This window comes from Xenopus tropicalis, chromosome 5 (genome assembly GCF_000004195.4).
Source record: "Xenopus tropicalis strain Nigerian chromosome 5, UCB_Xtro_10.0, whole genome shotgun sequence".
NCBI classification, from domain to species: domain Eukaryota; kingdom Metazoa; phylum Chordata; class Amphibia; order Anura; family Pipidae; genus Xenopus; species Xenopus tropicalis.
Genome location: NC_030681.2, coordinates 57,550,926 through 57,570,736, shown reverse-complemented (window position 1 = coordinate 57,570,736; position 19,811 = coordinate 57,550,926). Strand labels below are relative to the sequence as shown.

The 19,811-nt window shown below is 38.2% G+C and overlaps 1 protein-coding gene across 3 annotated transcripts in view; it reads right to left on the bottom strand.

Moving 5' to 3' along the window:
• The window catches only part of pcnx2 (pecanex 2), a 141,582-nt gene that overhangs the window by 102,921 nt on the left and 18,850 nt on the right, over positions 1–19,811 (bottom strand). For 2 of the 3 annotated variants that reach the window (XM_031902350.1, XM_031902349.1), the window contains 4 exons: positions 18,322–19,404; positions 4,167–4,302; positions 535–689; positions 108–195 (listed from right to left, as the gene is read on the bottom strand). In XM_031902350.1, the coding sequence (XP_031758210.1) occupies positions 108–195; positions 535–689; positions 4,167–4,302; positions 18,322–19,404 (1,462 nt within the window). The remainder of the gene's footprint in view (positions 1–107; positions 196–534; positions 690–4,166; positions 4,303–18,321; positions 19,405–19,811) is intronic. The other variant, XM_031902351.1, reaches the window with a different exon arrangement.

The following is a 19,811-nucleotide window of genomic DNA, read 5'->3' as shown; positions in this document are numbered from 1 at the left end:
ATGGCTTTAGAGGTAGACAGGCACTGCAAAGGGCATTGCAAATGAGCCCCACTGACTTTGAGAAACACTAAAACAGTGTGTTTATGAAAAAAAATGAATGTACTTACTGTTCCAAAGAAATACATTCAGGGTTTGCATTTTGACATTGTAAATCACTAGGACTTCCAGCCTTCACAAAACATGATATTTTATCTCCTAGAAATTAAATGTAAAATAAATTGAAGAGAAACATTTGCATATTTCATTTAATGTCGTTTCTAAAAGGAAAAAAAGTTTTGCAAATAGTGAAAATGAAAAAAAATTGCAGTTTAAACCTTTGCTTGCCAAGCAAGTATGGCCTATGTTCTTGTGAGGTAAAAGCTCTAAGTGCTAAAAACATATCGATTACATTCTTTGGCACTGCTGCATTTTCACTGCATATGTGGCTTTCTCTGTCTCCAGTGTAGAGTCACATATCACATGGCAACCCCTAGGCAACAAATGTAGGAGGCAGCACTGCCCTGAAAATGAATTGTAGAAACTGTAGAAACTTACCATGGTTGTCAACATACACATTCATTTCTTCTATACTTTTGCCTTCTGGGATGGAGGCCTCTGATCCACTTAGAATTTGCAAAACAGAACTGTCTTGTTGTGAAGGATGAGCATGGGTTAATTGATAGATAATTTTCCTTGGATTACTGCTCTGACTATAAAATAAAATATTTAAATTTTAATGAAAGGTTAACACAGCACAGAAATAAGAAAGGCAGTTAATTTTACAAGCCAACAAAACTGTGTATATAATACACATCTGCTATAATTATGTTGGGTTGAAACCCCAACATACTGTTCTTCGACTTTGGCTTATTCTTCCGCTTCTTCTTATTCTTAGCGCTCCCCCCCAATTTCTAAACGCTACTCCTCCTACAGTTTTAGGGGTACAACACCCAAACTCTCCACACTTCTTTGCCCTATAGCGGAGCAGGTTGCTTGTGCTTTTCTAAGTGATCCCACCCCCCCGTCTTTTTGTGGCACCGCTCCGAACACCTCAATTTTCCCATTGACTTTGACAGGGAAGATTTTCAAACTGCTGCCAACTTACAGCTTTGACGCTACACCCCCAAACTTGAATAACGTAATAATGGGGTCACCCCAAATGAAACAGCGACTTTGTTGGATGACCCCAAAGTGGAAGGGGCCAACAACAGCCAATCAAATTTCATCCATTGACTTTAATGGGGGCCAATCTTACAGCTACACTCCCCAAACTTGAATCACAGAGTCATGGGGTCAGCCTGAATGAAAATATGATGACTGTTGGATGCCCAAAAGTGGGCGGAGCTGTGAACAGCCAATCAGATTTTACCTATTGACTTGGTCGAAATTCAACCTGCTGCCATTCTCACAGTAATAACACCGGGGTCCCCAAACTTTGCAGGGTTAGGCACCAGGTAACTGTGATTCAAGGTTAGAAAAAGAAGGCGGGCCACCAGATTTTACCTATTGACTTTCAATGGGGAAATTCAACCTGCTGCCATTCTCACAGTATTAAAACCAGGGTCCCCAAACTTTTCACAGATGGTCACTAGGGGACTGCAGGTTTAGTTTTGAAAAGTAGGTGGAGCCACCAACAGCCAATAAAATTTCACCTATTGATTTTTATTGGTTTGATGCCAGAGTTCCCAAACTTTGCACAGTCAGTCACTGGGTAACTACGTACTCAAGTTTCTTTTAAAAAAAGCAAAGTGAGAGGGGCCAACAACAGCCAATCAAATTTAATTTATTGACTTTTATGGGGAAATTGAAACTGCTGCCAATCTTACAGCTTTGAGGCTACACTCCCCAAACTTGAATCACATACTCATGGGGTCAGCCTGAATGAAAATATGATGATTGTTGGATGCCCAAAAGTGGGTGGAGTTGTGAACAGCCAATTAGATTTTACCTATTGACTTGGCAGAAATTCAACCCGCTGCCATTCTCACAGTAATAACCCCAGGGTCCACAAACTTTTCACAGTTGGTCACTAGGGGACTGCAAGTTTTTGTTTTGAGTGGGCGGAGCCACCAACAGCCAATCAGATTTCACTTATTGAATTTTATTGGTTTGATGCCAGGGTTCCCAAACTTTGCACAGTCAGTCACTGGGTGACTACATACTCAAGGTTAGAAAAAGTGGGCGGGACCGCCAAAAGCCAATCATTTTTCTTTCATTGTTTTCACTGGGGAAATTTTAACTGCTGCCATTCTCACATGTTTAATGTCAGGGTCTCCAAACTTTGCACAGTTTGTCACTGGGTGACTACATACTCAAGGTTAGAAAAAGTGGGCGGGACCGCCAAAAGCCAATCATATTTCTTTCATTGTTTTCACTGGGGAAATTTTAACTGCTGCCATTCTCACATGTTTAATGTCAGGGTCTCCAAACTTTGCACAGTTTGTCACTGGGTGACTATGTTTCAAGTTTAGAAAAGTGGGCAGGGCCAACAACAGCCAATCAGATTTCACCTATAGACTTCTTATGTTTAAATTTAAACTGCTGCCATTCTTTAATTATTAATACTAAGGTCCCCAAACTTTGCAGAGCTAGTCATCGGGTAACTGTGGTTCAGCGGTAGAAAAAGTGGGTGGAGCCACCAACAGCCAATCAGATTTTAACTATTGAATTTCAATGGGGAAATTCAACCTGCTGCCATTCTCACAGTATTAACACCAGGGTCAATTTTTTTTGTTTAAATTTGCTGCCTTTCTCACACTATTTATGTCAGGGTTCCCAAACTTTGCACAGTCAGTCAATGGCTGACTACATATTCAGGGTTAGAACAAGTGGCGGAGCCACCAACAGCCAATCCATTTCCACCCATTAAATTTCATTGGTTTATATTTAAACTGATGCCATTATTTCAGTATTAATTCCAGGGTTGTTAAACTTTCCAAAGTTAGTCACTGGGTATTTGCCGTTCAAAGTTAGAAAAATGTGGGTGGAGCACCAACAGCCAATCACATTTCACCTATTTACTTTCAATGGTGAAATGTAAAATGCTGTCAGTCTCACAATTTTTATGCCTGAGTCCCCAAACTTGCAAAGTTGGTCACTGGGGGACTGCAGTTCAAAAATAGGAAAAGTGGGTTGGGCCACTAACAGCCAATCAGATTTCATCCATTGAATTTTATTGCTTTAAATGTAAAATTATCACACCATTCTCACACTATTTATGCCAGGGTGCCCACTATTTATCACTGGGTGACTTTGACTCATGGTTAGAAAAAGTGGTTACACTTACACCCACCAATCACAATTTACCTATTGACTTTAATGGTTTAATTTAAAATGCTGCCGTTCTCTAACTATTAATCCTAGGGTCCCTAAACTGCAGTTCCAGGTTAGAAAAAGTGAGCGGAGCCACCAACCACCAATCAGATGTCACTCATTGACTTTCAGTGGGGAAATTTAAATTGCTGTTATTCAGAAACTATTAAAACCAGGGTCCCCAAACTTTGCACAGTGGTTTTTACTATATAACTGTGGTCCAAGGTTAGAAAAAGTGATCGGAGCCAACAACAGATCAAATTTCACATTTTTCAACTCAATATGAAGTTTGTTCTTAAACTTCCCTTTCTAGTTATCTAATATAATGCCCATATAGCAGGTTTATAACTTTAGTTATGTGTCATAATATACATATGAACAAATATGTATAAACAGAGGAATTTTTTCCCCTCTGCGGCAAATTAGAGAGGCTTCAGATGGGGTTTTTTGCCTTCCTCTGGATCAACTAGCAGTTAGGCAGGTTATATATAGGCATTATGGTTGAACGTGATGGACGTATGTCTTTTTTCAACCCAACTTACTATGTTATTATATATACAATATTAGAAACTGTACTTATCTATGATTACAAAGCTACAGTAAAGCTACAGTAAATCAAGTTTATATATATATAAATTCATAATTCTTACAGCTTTCTCTCTTTATGAATTAATCTCCCTATGCTTCCTCTGCCTCTCTACATATCTCAATACAGTTCACAATTTATCACTGGAGAATAAATGCCACACTGTCAGTAAATACAGAGAAAATGTTCGCCCCAGATTTATTACAGTTTCCTCTTTTATATTCAGGGGCCAAACTTTTCATTCAACTGAATGATTTAATTAATGATAACACTTAACAATAACACTTACTCTGGATGCATGTTCACAGAATGGAGGTCTTGATATAAGCTGTCTTTACATTTCTCTGATGGGAACCTTTGTTCAGGAAGCAAGTCACATTTATCTTCTTCTGTCACTCTGACATCTTGATCCATTGAAGTACTATCTAAACATTTACAGGGAGAAAACAATGAATAGGCTGATTAAAATGTCACTTCTCTGTAAGTTTAACACCTAATTTTGATTGAGGTATCTTTTTAAAACATGCTATTTTGTCATTATCCAAGAGCACATATCAAAATGTGGCCCTCAAGCTGTCCCTAATAAACTACTTCCAGCCAAGGATGAATGTTGGTATTCAGGTTGGTATTCAGGTGGCCCTCCAGCTATATTTTATTAACTACCTTCAGGCAAGGGTATAGAAAGGTCTAATTATGTAAAAGCTAGGAAGCCAACTGCTCACATGGAGTAACATGAATTTGGCCCTCCAGCTGTTTCTGAATAACTATTTCCAGGCAAGGGTGCCTGGTTCTATAACAGCTTGGGGGCATTGCTCACATGGAGGAAAATGCATTTTTTTATCATTATGTGGATCCTTTATTGCATAAATATAGTACACGTTTGTAACTTGTACTTAAAGCTCCCAGTGTTCTGACCTAACATTTATCAAGGATGGGATAGAGACATATTATGGGCCATATGCATCTACAGAAGCATCCTAATGAGGAATTTATACTTTCTTTTCATCACTTTTCTAATCTGAAATGTTTGAAAAACAATACAAATAACATTTTAAAAAATGAGAGGAATTCAGGAAATTCAGTGTCAGGAAATACTCCCCCATGAAAACATTCACCTTTAAAAAATGTTTTTAGAACTATCTGAAATATTTCAAAATTATGCTATTTTACATATTGCACATTAAACAGAGAAGTTTGAATGAATTGATGGAGTTTAGAGGGACTGCCAATAACTGAAGTCTAATACTTAAAAAACTGACTCACACTGTAACATGCTAATACAGTAACATAACAGATTTTTTTTTTAAACCTGCCTAACTACAGTGATTCAGCGGAAGGTCCCTGCAGCCTCTCCAATGTGCTTCACAGTGGGAAAATATTCCTTTCATGACTCCCAAGAGGGCAATCAGACCAGTCCCTGAACCAACTTCGTACTACAGGTATAGGACCCGTTATCCAGAATGCTCGGGACCAAGGGTATTCCGGATAAGGGGTCTTTCCGTAATTTGGATCTCCATACCTTAAGTCTGCTAAAAAATCAATAAAACAGTAATTAACCCCAATAGGATTGTTTTGCATCCAATAAGGATTATTTATATCTTAGTTGGGATCAATTACAAGGTACTGTTTTATTACTACAGAGAAAAAGTAAATCAGTTTTAAAATTCTGAATTATTTGATTAAAATGGAGTCTATGGGAGACGGGGTTTCCGTAATTCGGAGCTTTCTGGATAACGGATTTCCGGATAAGGGGTCCGATACCTGAACTGTTTATTCCAATATTTTCTTATTTTCTGTAAAAGGCATCTGACCCTATCTTGAAACTATCTAATGTATCTGCCAATACATAAGCTTGAGGAAAGAGTTCCACAATTTCACAGTCCTCACTGTAAAAAATCATTTCAGCATCTTATGATGGAAACTCCTTTCCTCTAATCGGAATGGATGACCTTGTGTTCGTTATAAGAACCTACTGGAGGAGAAAGCATCTGATAGCTGACAGTACATACATTGCTTACAATGCCCTACCCAAGTCATTAGTGAACAAATTAAATAAAAATGGGCCCAATACAGACAATGATCCACTGACTACCACCCTCTGTACATAAAGTCAGTTTTCTATCCATGTGCAAACTGCAGTACTAATTCCAACAGGCCTTCATTTAAAAAGCAAACATCTACAGTATGTGGCACTGTATTAAAAGCTTTGGCATAATCTAAGTAAACCACATCTACTGCAACCCCACTGTCAAAGTTTCTACTTATCTCATCATAAAAGAGATTCAGTTTGTCTGACATGATCTATTTTTTAAAAAGCCATACTGATTTAGTACTTATAATGCCATTCTTCAGAACATAACATTGAATGTGATCCTAAAACAAACCTTCAAATAGTTTTCCCACAACCAGCCTGATTATTACAGGCCTGTGTGTCTAAAATTTTAATTCCTTTTTCAATATTGAATTCAATTCAATTCAACTGAATTGCCTCAGTTTTCTTCCAATCCATAGACATCATACCTGATGAAAACTAGCAGCTTTGTATTTGGTCTTTATTGTTTATTTATTTTATAGTGTTTTAATTATTTGCCTTCCTCTTCTGCATTTTACTAGTTTTCAGATGTAATCACTGACCCCTGCAGCCAAGCGGTACTTTTCATTCCTTAGGGCCGATTCACTAAAGTGCGTTAAAACGAGCGCTATTTATAGCATGCGGTAAAATTTTTATTGCGTCTAATTTTTCGCTACTTAACGCACGATTCACTAAAAGCATACTTGCGTTAATTTACGCGCGATACTGTATGCGTTATTTTAGTTGAGAAGACTATTCTCGTGCGGTATTTGACGGTACATACGCTTATCAACGCCCTGCGTATAAATAGTAGCCCCATATAAATAGAAGCCGCATATAAATAGTGGGCACATATAAAAAGTAGCATATAAATAGTAGCCGCATATAAATAGTCGCCACATATAAACAGTAGCATATAGTCACCGCATATAAATAGTAGTGCGAATAAACACACTCCATGTTAGCCATACACGCCAATACTTGCGGAAAATTACCGTACTGAAAATGCCCAGTTCCCTGCAAACTGGAGGCTGCATCACTCTAGGGCCAACACAGACTTGAATAAGTCCCACTGCAAAGTCCATATTGTGTTGCCAAAAGCTCATGAACTGTACTTTTCTATAATTACTGCCTGCCCCAAGTAGGTGTTAATTTTCGTATAGACTAATGCGATATTTAGCACGTCTAAGTGTTTGTGAATCATGCGGTAGTGTTATTTCAGCGCGCAAATGAACGCATGCGTTTGCGCGCAAATTAACGCATGCGATGTGCAACTTAACGACCGCGGTAATACTGTAGTGAATCGCGCGTTAATTTTTGCGTCTATTTTAACGCAAAACAACGTGCGATAAAAATTAACGCACTTTAGTGAATCAGCCCTCTTATCTTTCTAATCAGTTCCTCTCCATATTCCATTCTCTCATTTAGACCACCGCCTGGTTGCTAAGATAAACAACACCATAGCAACCAGATAGCTGCTGAAATTCCAAACTGGAAAACTGCTGAACAAAAAACTTCATAACTGAAAAAACAGAAGTAAAAAAACAAAACAAAACAATTGCAGATTGTCTCAAATATCAATGTCTATGCCATATTAGAATTTACATTATAGGCAAACAACCTCTTTAATATACATCTCTACTGCTGTCTTTGGAATTGATAAGAGCCTGTTACATGCACAGCGGAAATGTGAAATAAAGATTTGTGTTATTCTTGGATAGCAGTGGTTTCCATGTTGCTGCTCATACATGAATTTATTGAGGAGTCGTTAATGCTCACTGTAGCTGAGCCTTGAAAGCCCTCCAAGTTTTTAAAATTTTCTTCTGGGATGTTTTGTGACTTGGATGAGTTGTATCAGTTTCCTAGGAGTAATTTGAGGAGACTGGCTGCTTCTGCAAAGTTATGTCACTGCTTCAAGTCTTCAGTTGATTTGACAGAAGTCCCAGATAGTTTATATGGATCTGTAACACTTTCTAGACTGAAGTATAAAAAAAAAAAAAAATGTTCTCATTTATTCTGAAATTTTCTTTGATTGTGGCATTTGTTCTTGTGGAAATGTTGTGATGACTACTTCCTTCTCATGATAACTTTAATATATAGTGAGGTTTAGGGTAACTGCAAACAGGGCAATTGGAGTGTTCATGTTGCTGAGCATTTTTAGCTAATAATCAAGTGCACCAATAGAAATGAATGGGGTATTGCTGCAATAAAGCCTGGATGTGTTCATTTCGCTGAATCTAATTATACATAAATTTGGTTAACTGAGCAATTAAAGACAGATTTTTTTTATTGTTTCTGGTAGGTAGTAATTAATTCATGTTTATTAGCAAATTCAATGAAAGACACCATTTTAAAGCACCTTAGAAGGTAAAAATACCTAAATGAGTCTTTCTTATCTTGCACAGAAATTTTCCAGGAGCCTCAGGAGCTAGGATGTTATGCGGGAACTACTGAAGTCTCTGGTGTATATAAAAGCAGATCACATTCCAAAATAACTTGTGTTCTGTAAGGATCAGCCAGAGAAGTAGCATAGCTCAGGGACAAAGAACAAAATCAAGAACAGAAGCATACGTCACATCCCGAGCCAGGCATAGGAAGGTGTCAACTGCCTACATAGCCTCAGTCCCTCCACACTATCACCTGACCTAATGCGACATTCCACTGGCTCCATGGCCAGAGCTAAAAGAAATAGGTCAGCCTATTGTAGGTCCTTCTCTTTCTAGGAAAGGTTTGTGAGATCTTACAGTTTGCTTTAACTCATTATATTGGCTTTGCATATAACACCTAGAACCACTGAACGAAATGTGGGAAGATGAATGCCAAATGTACCCTAGAGCAATGCTTTGATGAAAGCTTTTTTGTGGCATGCCCAAGATAATATTGTAATGCTGAAGGCAATTCTCTAAGTCAGGTCTTGGCTTCCAGCAGATTCATTTGCTTAGAGAGAGTCCATGCGGCCTAGCAGGGACCATGTTAGGTCCTTAAGGTCAAATCCTCCTTTCTGCCTCCCTAGTACTTTCTCTTATTTTTTGCAAGTCCTGTCTGAGTATTGCATAGTCTGTGCGAATTTCATCAACTTTAGTAACCAAAGCAGAGTGTTCACTAGTGATAATATACTGTACTTCTGTCAGTGTTGGTTCTGCTGGATATGGGTGCTGTCCTGGGGTGACAGCAGGTGAGGGGAGTTTCCCTAGCTGTAGTCTCCTTCTCTGGATGGAGAAATATACCTTGTGGCTGAGTAGGAGGTAAGGGATGCCAGGCAAATTGTTCAAGTTTATTGACTTCCACTTAGCCCAAGTTTGTCTGGGCTCTGTCGGCCATTGGTCCAAATTTTGGAGTGGCCATATCACCATCTTGATCACTCTTCAGAGGAGTGGAGGGTCTGGTAGCCTGCCTATTTCAGCCCATTCAGTCTACAGAGAGGCTCAGGGTATTCCAAACTGAAAAAGATGTGCCAGGATTGCAGCAGGATTATTAGAGATTCCCAGGTGGATCTTACTAATCTTACCCGGTAAGCATGCAGGCCATGCCCCAATTACAAATAAACTCTGCCCTTTTTTTGTTAAAGGAGAAGGAAAGGCAAAGTCACTTGGGGGTGCCAAAATGTTAGGCACCCCCAAGTGATTTTAATCGCTTACCTCGTACCCCGGGCTGGTGCCCCTGTACGGAGAAAACAGCACCAGCCCGGGGTACCTGTAGTGGAGCGCTTCCTCCTTCCTTTCTGAAAATGCCAGTGGTCGGCGCATGCGCAGTAGAGTTAAAAGCTGACTTCTCTGTTAAAGTTCGGCTTTCACTCTACTGCGCATGCGCGCGCAGGGAACCCGGAAGGAGGAAACGATCGCTGCTACCCCGGGCCGGTGCGGTTTTCTCCGTACAGGGGCACCAACCCGGGGTACGGGGTAAGCGATTAAAGTCACTTGGGGGTGCCTAACATTTTGGCACCCCCCAAGTGACTTTGCCTTTCTTTCTCCTTTAAGTCCTGTGCTGTCCCAAAATTATTTGCTGCACTATACTGAGTGTGCCCTACTTTATTTCCTATATTATGTATAAATACAGTATATATATATATATGTATACAAAGGATGACACACTGCTACATACCATTCCTTGGGTACCCGGTAAATGGTTCCAATACTACAAAAAAGACCAGCAACACTGAGATTTCTTGTGAAAAACAAAACGTGTATTTAAAATAGCATAAACAGCCCACGTTTTGTTTCGGTTCACATTGGGACCTTTTTCAAGGTAACTATGTCTATACTACACAAGTGCCGAAAAGTCTTAAAATCACATATAATATCATATATAAAAAATACAGTGAAATGGTGTTATCCAAAATATATACAGCAAAAATTGCCTTTACAAATCTGTATGAAAGTGCAAGTGCAAATCGCATTTCCACAATAGAATCCCAAAATAAAATAAAAACATAATTATCCATTACGCTGCGCAGGCTGATTAATCTAATAGCTGTTTATGCTGTTTTAAATACACGTTTTGTTTTTCACAAGAAATCTCGGTGTTGCTGGTCTTTTTTGTAGTATTGGAACTCTTTACCGGGCACCCAAGGCATGGTATGTAGGGGTGTGCCATCCTTTGTGTACATATATTATATGCTGCGGTTTGCAGTTTGGTGTGCACCTGCCATTTTTGACTTTTCACTATTTTGCAATATTTATATCAACGTTTTTTATCCAAGAGGCCTGAATCAATATAGATAAAGCAAAGAAGCAAGATGTGGACTACAGGCCATATACAACTGAGGAAGTGGACAAGATTTTATTCACAGAGACATTTCAGGATAAATTTGGTGACCTTGGGGTTAAGGAGACCTACTACGTCTGCGTAAGAAAGAAGTGGAGCTGCACCTTCATGGGGTATCCCTCTCTGAATACTACAGGGAGAAGAGGATCCCACATGGCTTTCGCATTAATAATATACCGACCATTGGACGTAGCGGCCCAGGCTTCTATGATCGGTGGTGTGCCATACTAGACAGATGTTCATTGGAGCGTATGCTATCAGTAATAGAGGAGACTGGCCATGAACTGAAATCAGTCTGGAGTGAAATTCTACAACTTGAAACGGTCAATCTTGACACACTCAAAATCGATAAGGATGATTGGCTTTACAAACTATAAGACCAGATGGTAAAGTACAAAACCGAAATGCTTGCATTTAAGCGCTCGAAATTCTTGCGTGTGCAGCAGGACTACAGGGAGGATAATGTGTATAGATGGCGCCATGGAGGGAGACCTGGAACACAGCGACGCAGGATGATTGCACAACGAGTGAGGAAGCCGCCTGGGTATGTGTCGAGCAGCGTGGAATCGGAAGAGGAGCCAGCAGTAGATGTGCAAACAGCACCTATGTTTTTTTTAGAGAACGAATGGCCCAGAGTCAGAAATATTTTCCCGCCTTTTCTGATTGTCAGATATGAAATATTCGTTCTTTGCAGAGCAAAGTAAGAATTTTTCGTACTACCATATATGATTTTTTCAAACTGTAAAAAGCACGATACAAAAAAATTGTATTTAATACGAAAATCGTACTTTGATAAATCTGCCCCTAAGAATGACTTTGAACCAGTAAACCCTAATATGTCCTTACACACATTTCCACGGATGCTGGATGCATCAGTAATCGATTTTCCCAGGCATTTGCAATACAGGGGAAATCTTACAAAAGAACAACACTTAAGGGTTTGTGTGACAAAAAGGAGATTTCTATCAAACCTGCAGATAAGGGCGGTGCAGTGGTCGTTTTGGACTGTGAATACTATAGATCTGAATTATTGACCCAATTATCTGACATTGACTGTTATTGTAAATTGACCTTCAACCCTACCTCTAAATTTCAGCTCAAGAAATTGGTGGATGAGGCTTGTTTAAATGGATGGATAACGGAAACTCTAAGAGATGGACTTGAACGTGGAACACCCGGTAAGACCAGTCATTTATTCTTTACCAAAAATACACAAAGATTTGTTGCAACTGGAAAAATAGCTAGATACGTGGATGGGCTTTTGCAACCATTGGTTAGGGAACTGGGATCTTACTTATAAGACACAGATTTCTTGAGATTGGTTTCCAGCATAGAATGTAGTAATTTGGACTTTCTGTTTGTAACCTTGTATGTCCACAGCCTGTACACGTGCATTCCACATGAGATGCGGATCCATGCGGTAAGGGACCTTCTGAGTTATAACTCTATATATGAGGGTGCGCCTACAGAATTTAATCTTTCCCTTCTGGAATTCATACTATTTAACAATTATTTTAAGTTTGAGAACTACTTCTTTCTGCAGCTAGCTGGAACAGCAGTGGGGTCTTACATAGGGCCCACATATGCCAATAAATTCATGCATTGGTACGAAACACAGAACCTGTTAAGTCATCCACTCTTTCGTAAAGATGGAGGTTATCTTAGACGCTACATAGATGACCTATTTTTTCTCTGGAATGGATCTCACAATGATCTTATGGCCTTTGTAAATTATCTAAATGGGTTACCCTCCACTATTAGATTTACAGTACACAGGGATGTGCACAGTATTAATTTCCTGGATGTATAGGTATACAAGGATTTGACATCACAGCAGTTTTTCAAAAACCCACAGACAGAAATACATTGCTGCATTACACAAGTAGCCATCCGCAGCATCTTTTGGATTCCTTACCTAAATCCCAGCTACGGGTGGTTCGGACAAGTGAGAAGGAGGAGAGAGTACGGACTCTCAATAATATGGCAGCACGATTCCTGGAGAGGGGGTACCCAGTTAAACTTATCATGGATACCATGGTATGGGCTAAATCTTTGGATCAGGAAGTAACAGTATTTTATATGACTACGTATGAAGCACGTACCCCATTGATAAAAAAATCTGTCACAACACTGACCCATTGTGAAATCTGATATTGAATTGATGGCAATCAATCGTAAAAAAAAATCAGATTTGGATATAGGAGGAATAGGAATCTTAAGAAACTTCTCTCTCTAGCTGACCCTGTAAGTAAATATACCCCACAAATAAAAGTGGACAGAAAGGGGGTTTTTTAATGTGGCAATTGCATCATGTGCAATACTTTGAGCACCAGTGACACTTTTTTCACCCATATACGGGAAAGGCTTACTCGATTAGGCACAGGCTTACATGCACTTCCCGTAATGTAGTATACCTAATTAAATGCCCATGTGGGCTGCTGTACTATGGCAAAACATGTAGACAATTAAGGGAGAGAATCAGCATGCATCATGTGACCATTAGGGCAGCCTTGGATCCTAATCCAAAGAAGGATGTGAAAAAAGATGGCAAGCAGGACATCTCTAAACAACCTGTTGCACAACACTGGCTTCAAGCTAAACATCCTGCTTCCTCCTTTAAATGTATGCCCATTGATTGTGTTTCAGATCTGCAAAGAGGTGGGGATATTGATCGTATTCTACTGCAAAGACAAACTTTTTGGATGAAGTGAATTGTGTGGTACCCAAAGGTCTAAATAATTAGTTATCTTTGAGCTGCTTTTTGTGAACTAACTTGTCCAACAAATACTTAAACCGTTCATCGCTGTGATTTTATATTTGTATGAACTGATATATATATATTTTTTTACTTTAATGTATTGTATTATATGACTGTTGTATCAATACATTTTGCTTTATTAATGATATTAAGCACCTGGCAAGTAAAGGTACCTTTTAAGAATCAGATAGTTGAATCGTAAACCACTGGGGGCCCCGAATAGCCAGGATAGTAAAGTTAAGCTATTAGATTAATCAGCCTGCACAGCGTAATGGATAATTATGTTTTTATTTTATTTTGGGATTCTACTGTGGAAATGTGATTTGCACTTGCACTTTCATACAGATTTGTAAAGGCAATTTTTACTGTATATATATTTTGGATGACACAATTTGACTGTATTTTTTATATATGATATTATATGTGATTTTTAGACTGATAATTCTTATAAAACATACTAGGGGCACATTTACGAAAATGCGTTTTTTTCTGGCCTTGAAACATGATATGGTATAAATTCGAAGTAACCACGATCATTTCTGTAGTTCTAAAATGTTTTGACAACGCTTTAATCTTGCGTACGAAAATGTTGCAATTGCGTTCCGAAAGTCACAAAATTTTTGGACCGTAAAGTGCCACGAAAACCTTTCTTGCGTTGAAGCCTTCCATGTCTGGCTTTGGAAGCCTTCCATAGGACTCAATGGCATTTGACAAATCAAACCTGAATTCCTAAATGTTCGTATTCTTTGCTCAAAGTACGATTTTTTTGTGGAAATTTACAGAAAACTACAAAAAGCTTGTGGAATTTTAACGAACTTTTCGCATACATTCCGAAATGTTCTATAATTTAGAAAAAATACAAATTTATCTCAAAATTTTTAGTAAATGTGCCTCTTAGTCACTTTATCATGCTGATCTTTTTATAACACTGGAAACTTTACAGCACTTTCACTTTGCTTTTTGGCTTCAGCCTTTTTTGGCACTCCTCCTTGAGGTCACTTCCTATTGGTTTGATGGTTTTAGATAATTAAGGATGTGAGGTATAGGCATAGTTGCCTTGAAAAAGGTCCCAATGTGGACAGAAACGTAACTTTGGCTGTTTATGCTGTTTTAAATACACGTTTTGTTTTTCACAAGAAATCTTGGTGTTGATGGTCTTTTTTATAGTATATATATATATATATATATATATATATATATATATATATGTATAGAACACTCGTACAGCACCCACTTTATTTTACACTGCCCTGGTGCATCATCAAAAAATGTGTTAACGTATAAATAAGCTTGCAGTAACACATTAATATGCTTGCAGTAACAGTCAGAGCACATATATATCTTACATAGTTACATAGGGCATTAACAGAAGGGCATTCCACAACCTCATTGCCCTCACTGTGAAAAACCACCTACACTTCCTCAAGTTCTGTTCCTTTAATCTAAAGGGGTTGCCTCTGGTGCTCTGATCATTTTTATTGGAAAAATAAACACCCCCTTTCTGTCTATGATCCCCTCTAATGTACTTGTACAGAGTAATCCAGTCCCCTCACAAGCACTTTTTTTGCCAGAGAAAGCTACCCCAACCGTGGCAGTCTAACCTCATAGTTTACTAGGGATCTATAAAGAGGCAAAATTATGTTTTCATCCCTTGAGTCAATGCCCTTTTTTATGCAAGACAGCACTTTATTTGCTTTAGTAGCCACTGATTGACACTGCCTGGAATTAGACAACTTGTTACCTTCAAAATTCCCCTGATCCTTGCCAATTATGGATCCCCCAACACACTACCATTTAGTGTATAACTTGCATTTATATTATTTCTACCAAATTGCATACCTTTGCACTTTTCAACACTGAACATCATTTTCCATTTCTTGCCCAGTTTTCCAATATTGTCAAATAGCTCTGCAAAGTGGCAGCATCCTGTATGGAACTTATAGTTTTGCACAATTTAAAATCGGCAGCAAAAATACAAACAGTACTTTCTATGCCCACCTCCAGGTCATTAATAAACAACTTAAAAAGCAAAGGACCAAAAACAGACCCCTGTGGTACTCCACTAACAACACTGGTCCAATTAGAAAATGCTCCATTTAGCATCACTCTTTGCAATCTATGCATCAGCCAGTTCTCTATCCAAGTACAAATTTCATGTTCCAGGCAACTATTCCTCAATTGTATCCTTAACTTTCTGTGCAGTACTGTATCAAATGTTATAGCAAAAAAAAGTAGAGGATGACATCCACTGTCATTCCAGTGTCAAGTTCCTGCTCACCTCCTCATAAAAGGCAATTAAATTAGTATGGCAAGATCTGTTACGCATAAAGCCATGCTGGCACAAACTTTTAGTATTGTGATTTGCAATGTATTCAAGTATCCTATCCCTTATTACCCTTTCCAAAAGCTTTCCTAACACTGATGTCAGACTAACAGGCCTATTGTTTTCAGGCTGAGAATGGGATCCCTTTTTGAATAACGGAACCACATTAGCAATTAACAATAGTCCCTCGGCACCATGCCAGAATTCAATGAATCCTGAAAAATTAAGTGAAGAGATTTGGAAATTACAAAGATAAGCTCGTTTAATAGCCTGGGATGAATACCATCCGGTCCTGCACCTTTGTTTACCTTTACATGTTCAAGTCTCTTTTGAATTTCCTCCTGAGTGACCCATGTATCAGTAGTTATATTATTAGAAACAAGTGTATTAAAATGGAAGGCTTGATTAGCTGGCTCCCCTGGTGTGTAAACCGATGAAAAATAAGAGTTCAGAATTTCTGCTTTTTCCGTGTTCACATCAACCAACTGACCCCCCCTGTTATAATAAGGGACCCCTTCTTCATTTTTTTACTATTTATATATTTAAAAAACAATGTTGAATTCATTACCCCTTTCCATCTCTATTTGAGCATGCCTAATAGCTTTTTAGCCATAAACGTTTGGCTTTGTGATGTCTTTCCTTGCTCACAAGGGGAATATACTGACCTGTATACTTGTTAAGTAACATTTTAAATATATTCCATTTTCCTTCCGTGTTTAACCCTGTGAAAAGCCTCTCCCAGTTCATACCTTGCAGACATGCCCTTATAATGGCAAAGTCTGCACGTCTAAAATTTAATGTTTTAGTTAATCCCTTATAGAGCTCCCTCAAAGAAGACCATGTTATGATCACTATTTCCTAATTCTCACCCACACAAATGTTAGAGATGAGTTTGGTATTATTAGATATCACCAGGCCCAAAAGGGAATCATTCCTATAAGGCTCTTGAACTGCCTGAAATAAAAAGCTTAGTATATTTAAAAACCTGCTAGCTTTTTCAAACTTGGCCACCCCATTACTCCAGTCAATGACTGGATAAGTCCCTTACAATAACAACTTGACCTAGTTGTGAGGCCTCCTCCATTTGCAATAGTAGCTGGGCGTCATCTTCCTCACTTATACAGGGAGGTGTATAGCATACACCAATGACAATTTTCTTTGTTACCTTTAGCCCTGCTGAAATCTCTACCCAAAGGGATTCCATACATGTCTCTGGTAATATCTTTAGCACATGGTTTTAAATCTGGCATTACATAAAGACAAACCCCTCCACCCTTTTAATTCCTCTGCCCCTCCTAAAAAGGGTATAACAATTTAAATTCACATCTCAGTTGCATGTTTTGTCCCACAAGGGCTCAGAGATACCAAATTGTATCATAATTGTCAGTACCTGCAAGACTCCAGCTGTGCAGCAGAGGTTACTACTTTCCCTCTGATATTTACATTAAGCAATCGAGAGTTAGATCTAAGGTTTTACATGTAACAGAGGAATCTCCTTAGCTGGTAAACTGTATGCCCCTCTCATGACCTCTTGCTAATCCCACTGCCAGGTCTACACTAGTTTACCTATAAAACTGTAAATTCTTCTGCACGGATGACACATCCTGGATGAAAGTAATTGGGCTGCATTGTTTTGTGTCATCTGCAATCATTGATATATGGACCCAATACAAAATCTTACTCAAATTAGAGAACAACCACCCTCTGTACACGATCCTGTAGTCAGTTTCCAATACATTTACAAACAACTTTTTTAAGGCCTTATCTTTGAAAACAGTTCATGTCTACTGCAACCCCACTGTCCAATTCCTATTAACCTAATCATAAAAATCAATCAAATTTGTCTGATGTGACCTATCCTTCATAAAGCCATGCTGATTACTGCTCATAATGTCATTCAGCATAATCACTTTTTAAATATAGCAATTCTACCAGCTTTCCTCCAATCCATAGGTACCATACCAGATGAAAGCAAGTCTGAGAAAATCAGAAATAGAAACCTGGCTAACCAAACAAAGCTCTCCTAGTACTCGAGGGTGTATTCCTTTTGGCCCTGGGGCCTCGTTTACATTAATTTTGAGTAAACCGTTATGTACCATATTCTGCATCAACCACTGACTAGACTGAGCAGAGCCATTAGTGTCTCTATAAGGTAGTAATTAAAATCCTGACTCCTCAATTTCATATACTGAGGAAAAGAACTGATTTAGAACATTCCCCTTTTCTGTATCCTCTCTAAATATTTTTTTTCCATTATTTAATGGAGCCACACTCCCAACCTGCATCTTTTTACTATTAATACACTTAAATATTTGGTAGTTAGTGTAAGCCTCTGATTAAAGGGGCTTAGCATACTCGAAAAGAGCTAAATTACTATATATGTGCAACTGAAAAACTCCTATTGGTAGATGGTGTTAAAATTAGTAAAGTAAGTAAGTATTAGTAAACAGAAACTAGCTAAAGTTGCATTATATGGCACTCTCAAACCCATTATGTGTGTCCTTGCCTTTCTAAAATGTAACACTCACCTTTTAAACATACAAATGCAACATCTTTTAAACATCTGTCTCCTTTTGATTCTTTAAGCTCTCTTCTGAAGTTGAAAGGTGGTGCTTTAGAAATGTTGATGGATTCCAGTAATGATATAAACTCTGTTACATTGGATTCATTAGGAAACTGACCTTCCTTTGCTTCTAAGTCAGATTTTGATAATGGCAATGTTTTGGGCTTATCATAAAAAATGTTATTGCTGTTCTTGTCATCAGTTCCACTGTCCAGACTTTGGACTCCCGTATGTTGCTTTTCAGTAGCTGTTTTAGATACACAATCATGGGGATTCATTTTAAGGTCTGTGCACACAGTCACTTTACTCTCAATTATAATGTTAAAGTCAAAATCTCTGGATACAAACTTTGGCACACCCTTACTTGAATTAGCTATATTTGAACAGTCCAGGTTGCTTGATTCATAGCCGGAACATGGACTACAAGATGTGTTTCTGTTTAAACAGTCAGATGATTTGTGCATATGGTAGACAGCATAGTTATCCATGCATGTACTCTTTATGGGTAATTCAGATTTGATTTTTGAATTGTCTTTTCCAGTGAACTGTTTATTTCCTTGTTTCACTCCAGAATCCAATCTTAAAATATTATCTTTCCTTAAATCATTTAAACTGAGGGACCTCTTTAAGCCACTCATCATATCCAAATCATTATTCATTGTTATTAATATTTTTATCGGCTCCTCCACATTTGGCATAGGTCGTGGAAATTTGCCACACACATCGGTTTCAACCACTTCTTCCATCACATGTACTTTAACAGAGTTCTCCCTATATTTATCATTTTCATTTTCTGCTTTCAAATAATTTTTTGAAAATTTTACATTCAAATGTTTTTCATTAATTCCTTTAAAATGCTCTTCTCCACTGGAATTTGCTTGGCTTGTATTTTCATTAATAACCAACTGTGCCTCTGATGGCATACCAGATCCCACGATATTATATCTTGAATGAGCATTGTGGGACAATTCCTGAGTTGCAGGATGTATACATAATTCTTGGTCAACAATTCCATCCTGTCTGTTTCTAATAGTTTTATCTGCTTTAACTGCAGACAGGAGAGGAGAAATGTATTATTCAGGATCAGTCTGGACTGCAAGATCACCAAAAAAATATGTTTTGTTTTAAATGAACATACAATGCATGATGTAATATATTTTGATCAAAAAGCATGCTTATTTGTTATATTACCTCACTTTAACACAAATAAAAGTCACAATGCAGGACACAACACATTTAATTTTTTTTTTGTTTTGTTTTTTCACTCTCCATGTGGGCTAATAAAACATTTAGAAGTAATCACAAATAAAAGTCAAATAAAAACTACTGGAATGACCCTAATTGAGTGTTTATTTGTTTGTTCCATTGCACAAGGACACATGAGTTAATTAGCCCATTTTTCCCTGTGCTCTCTGCACAGGAACCCATGAATAATCAGTTATTCAGCCATATATA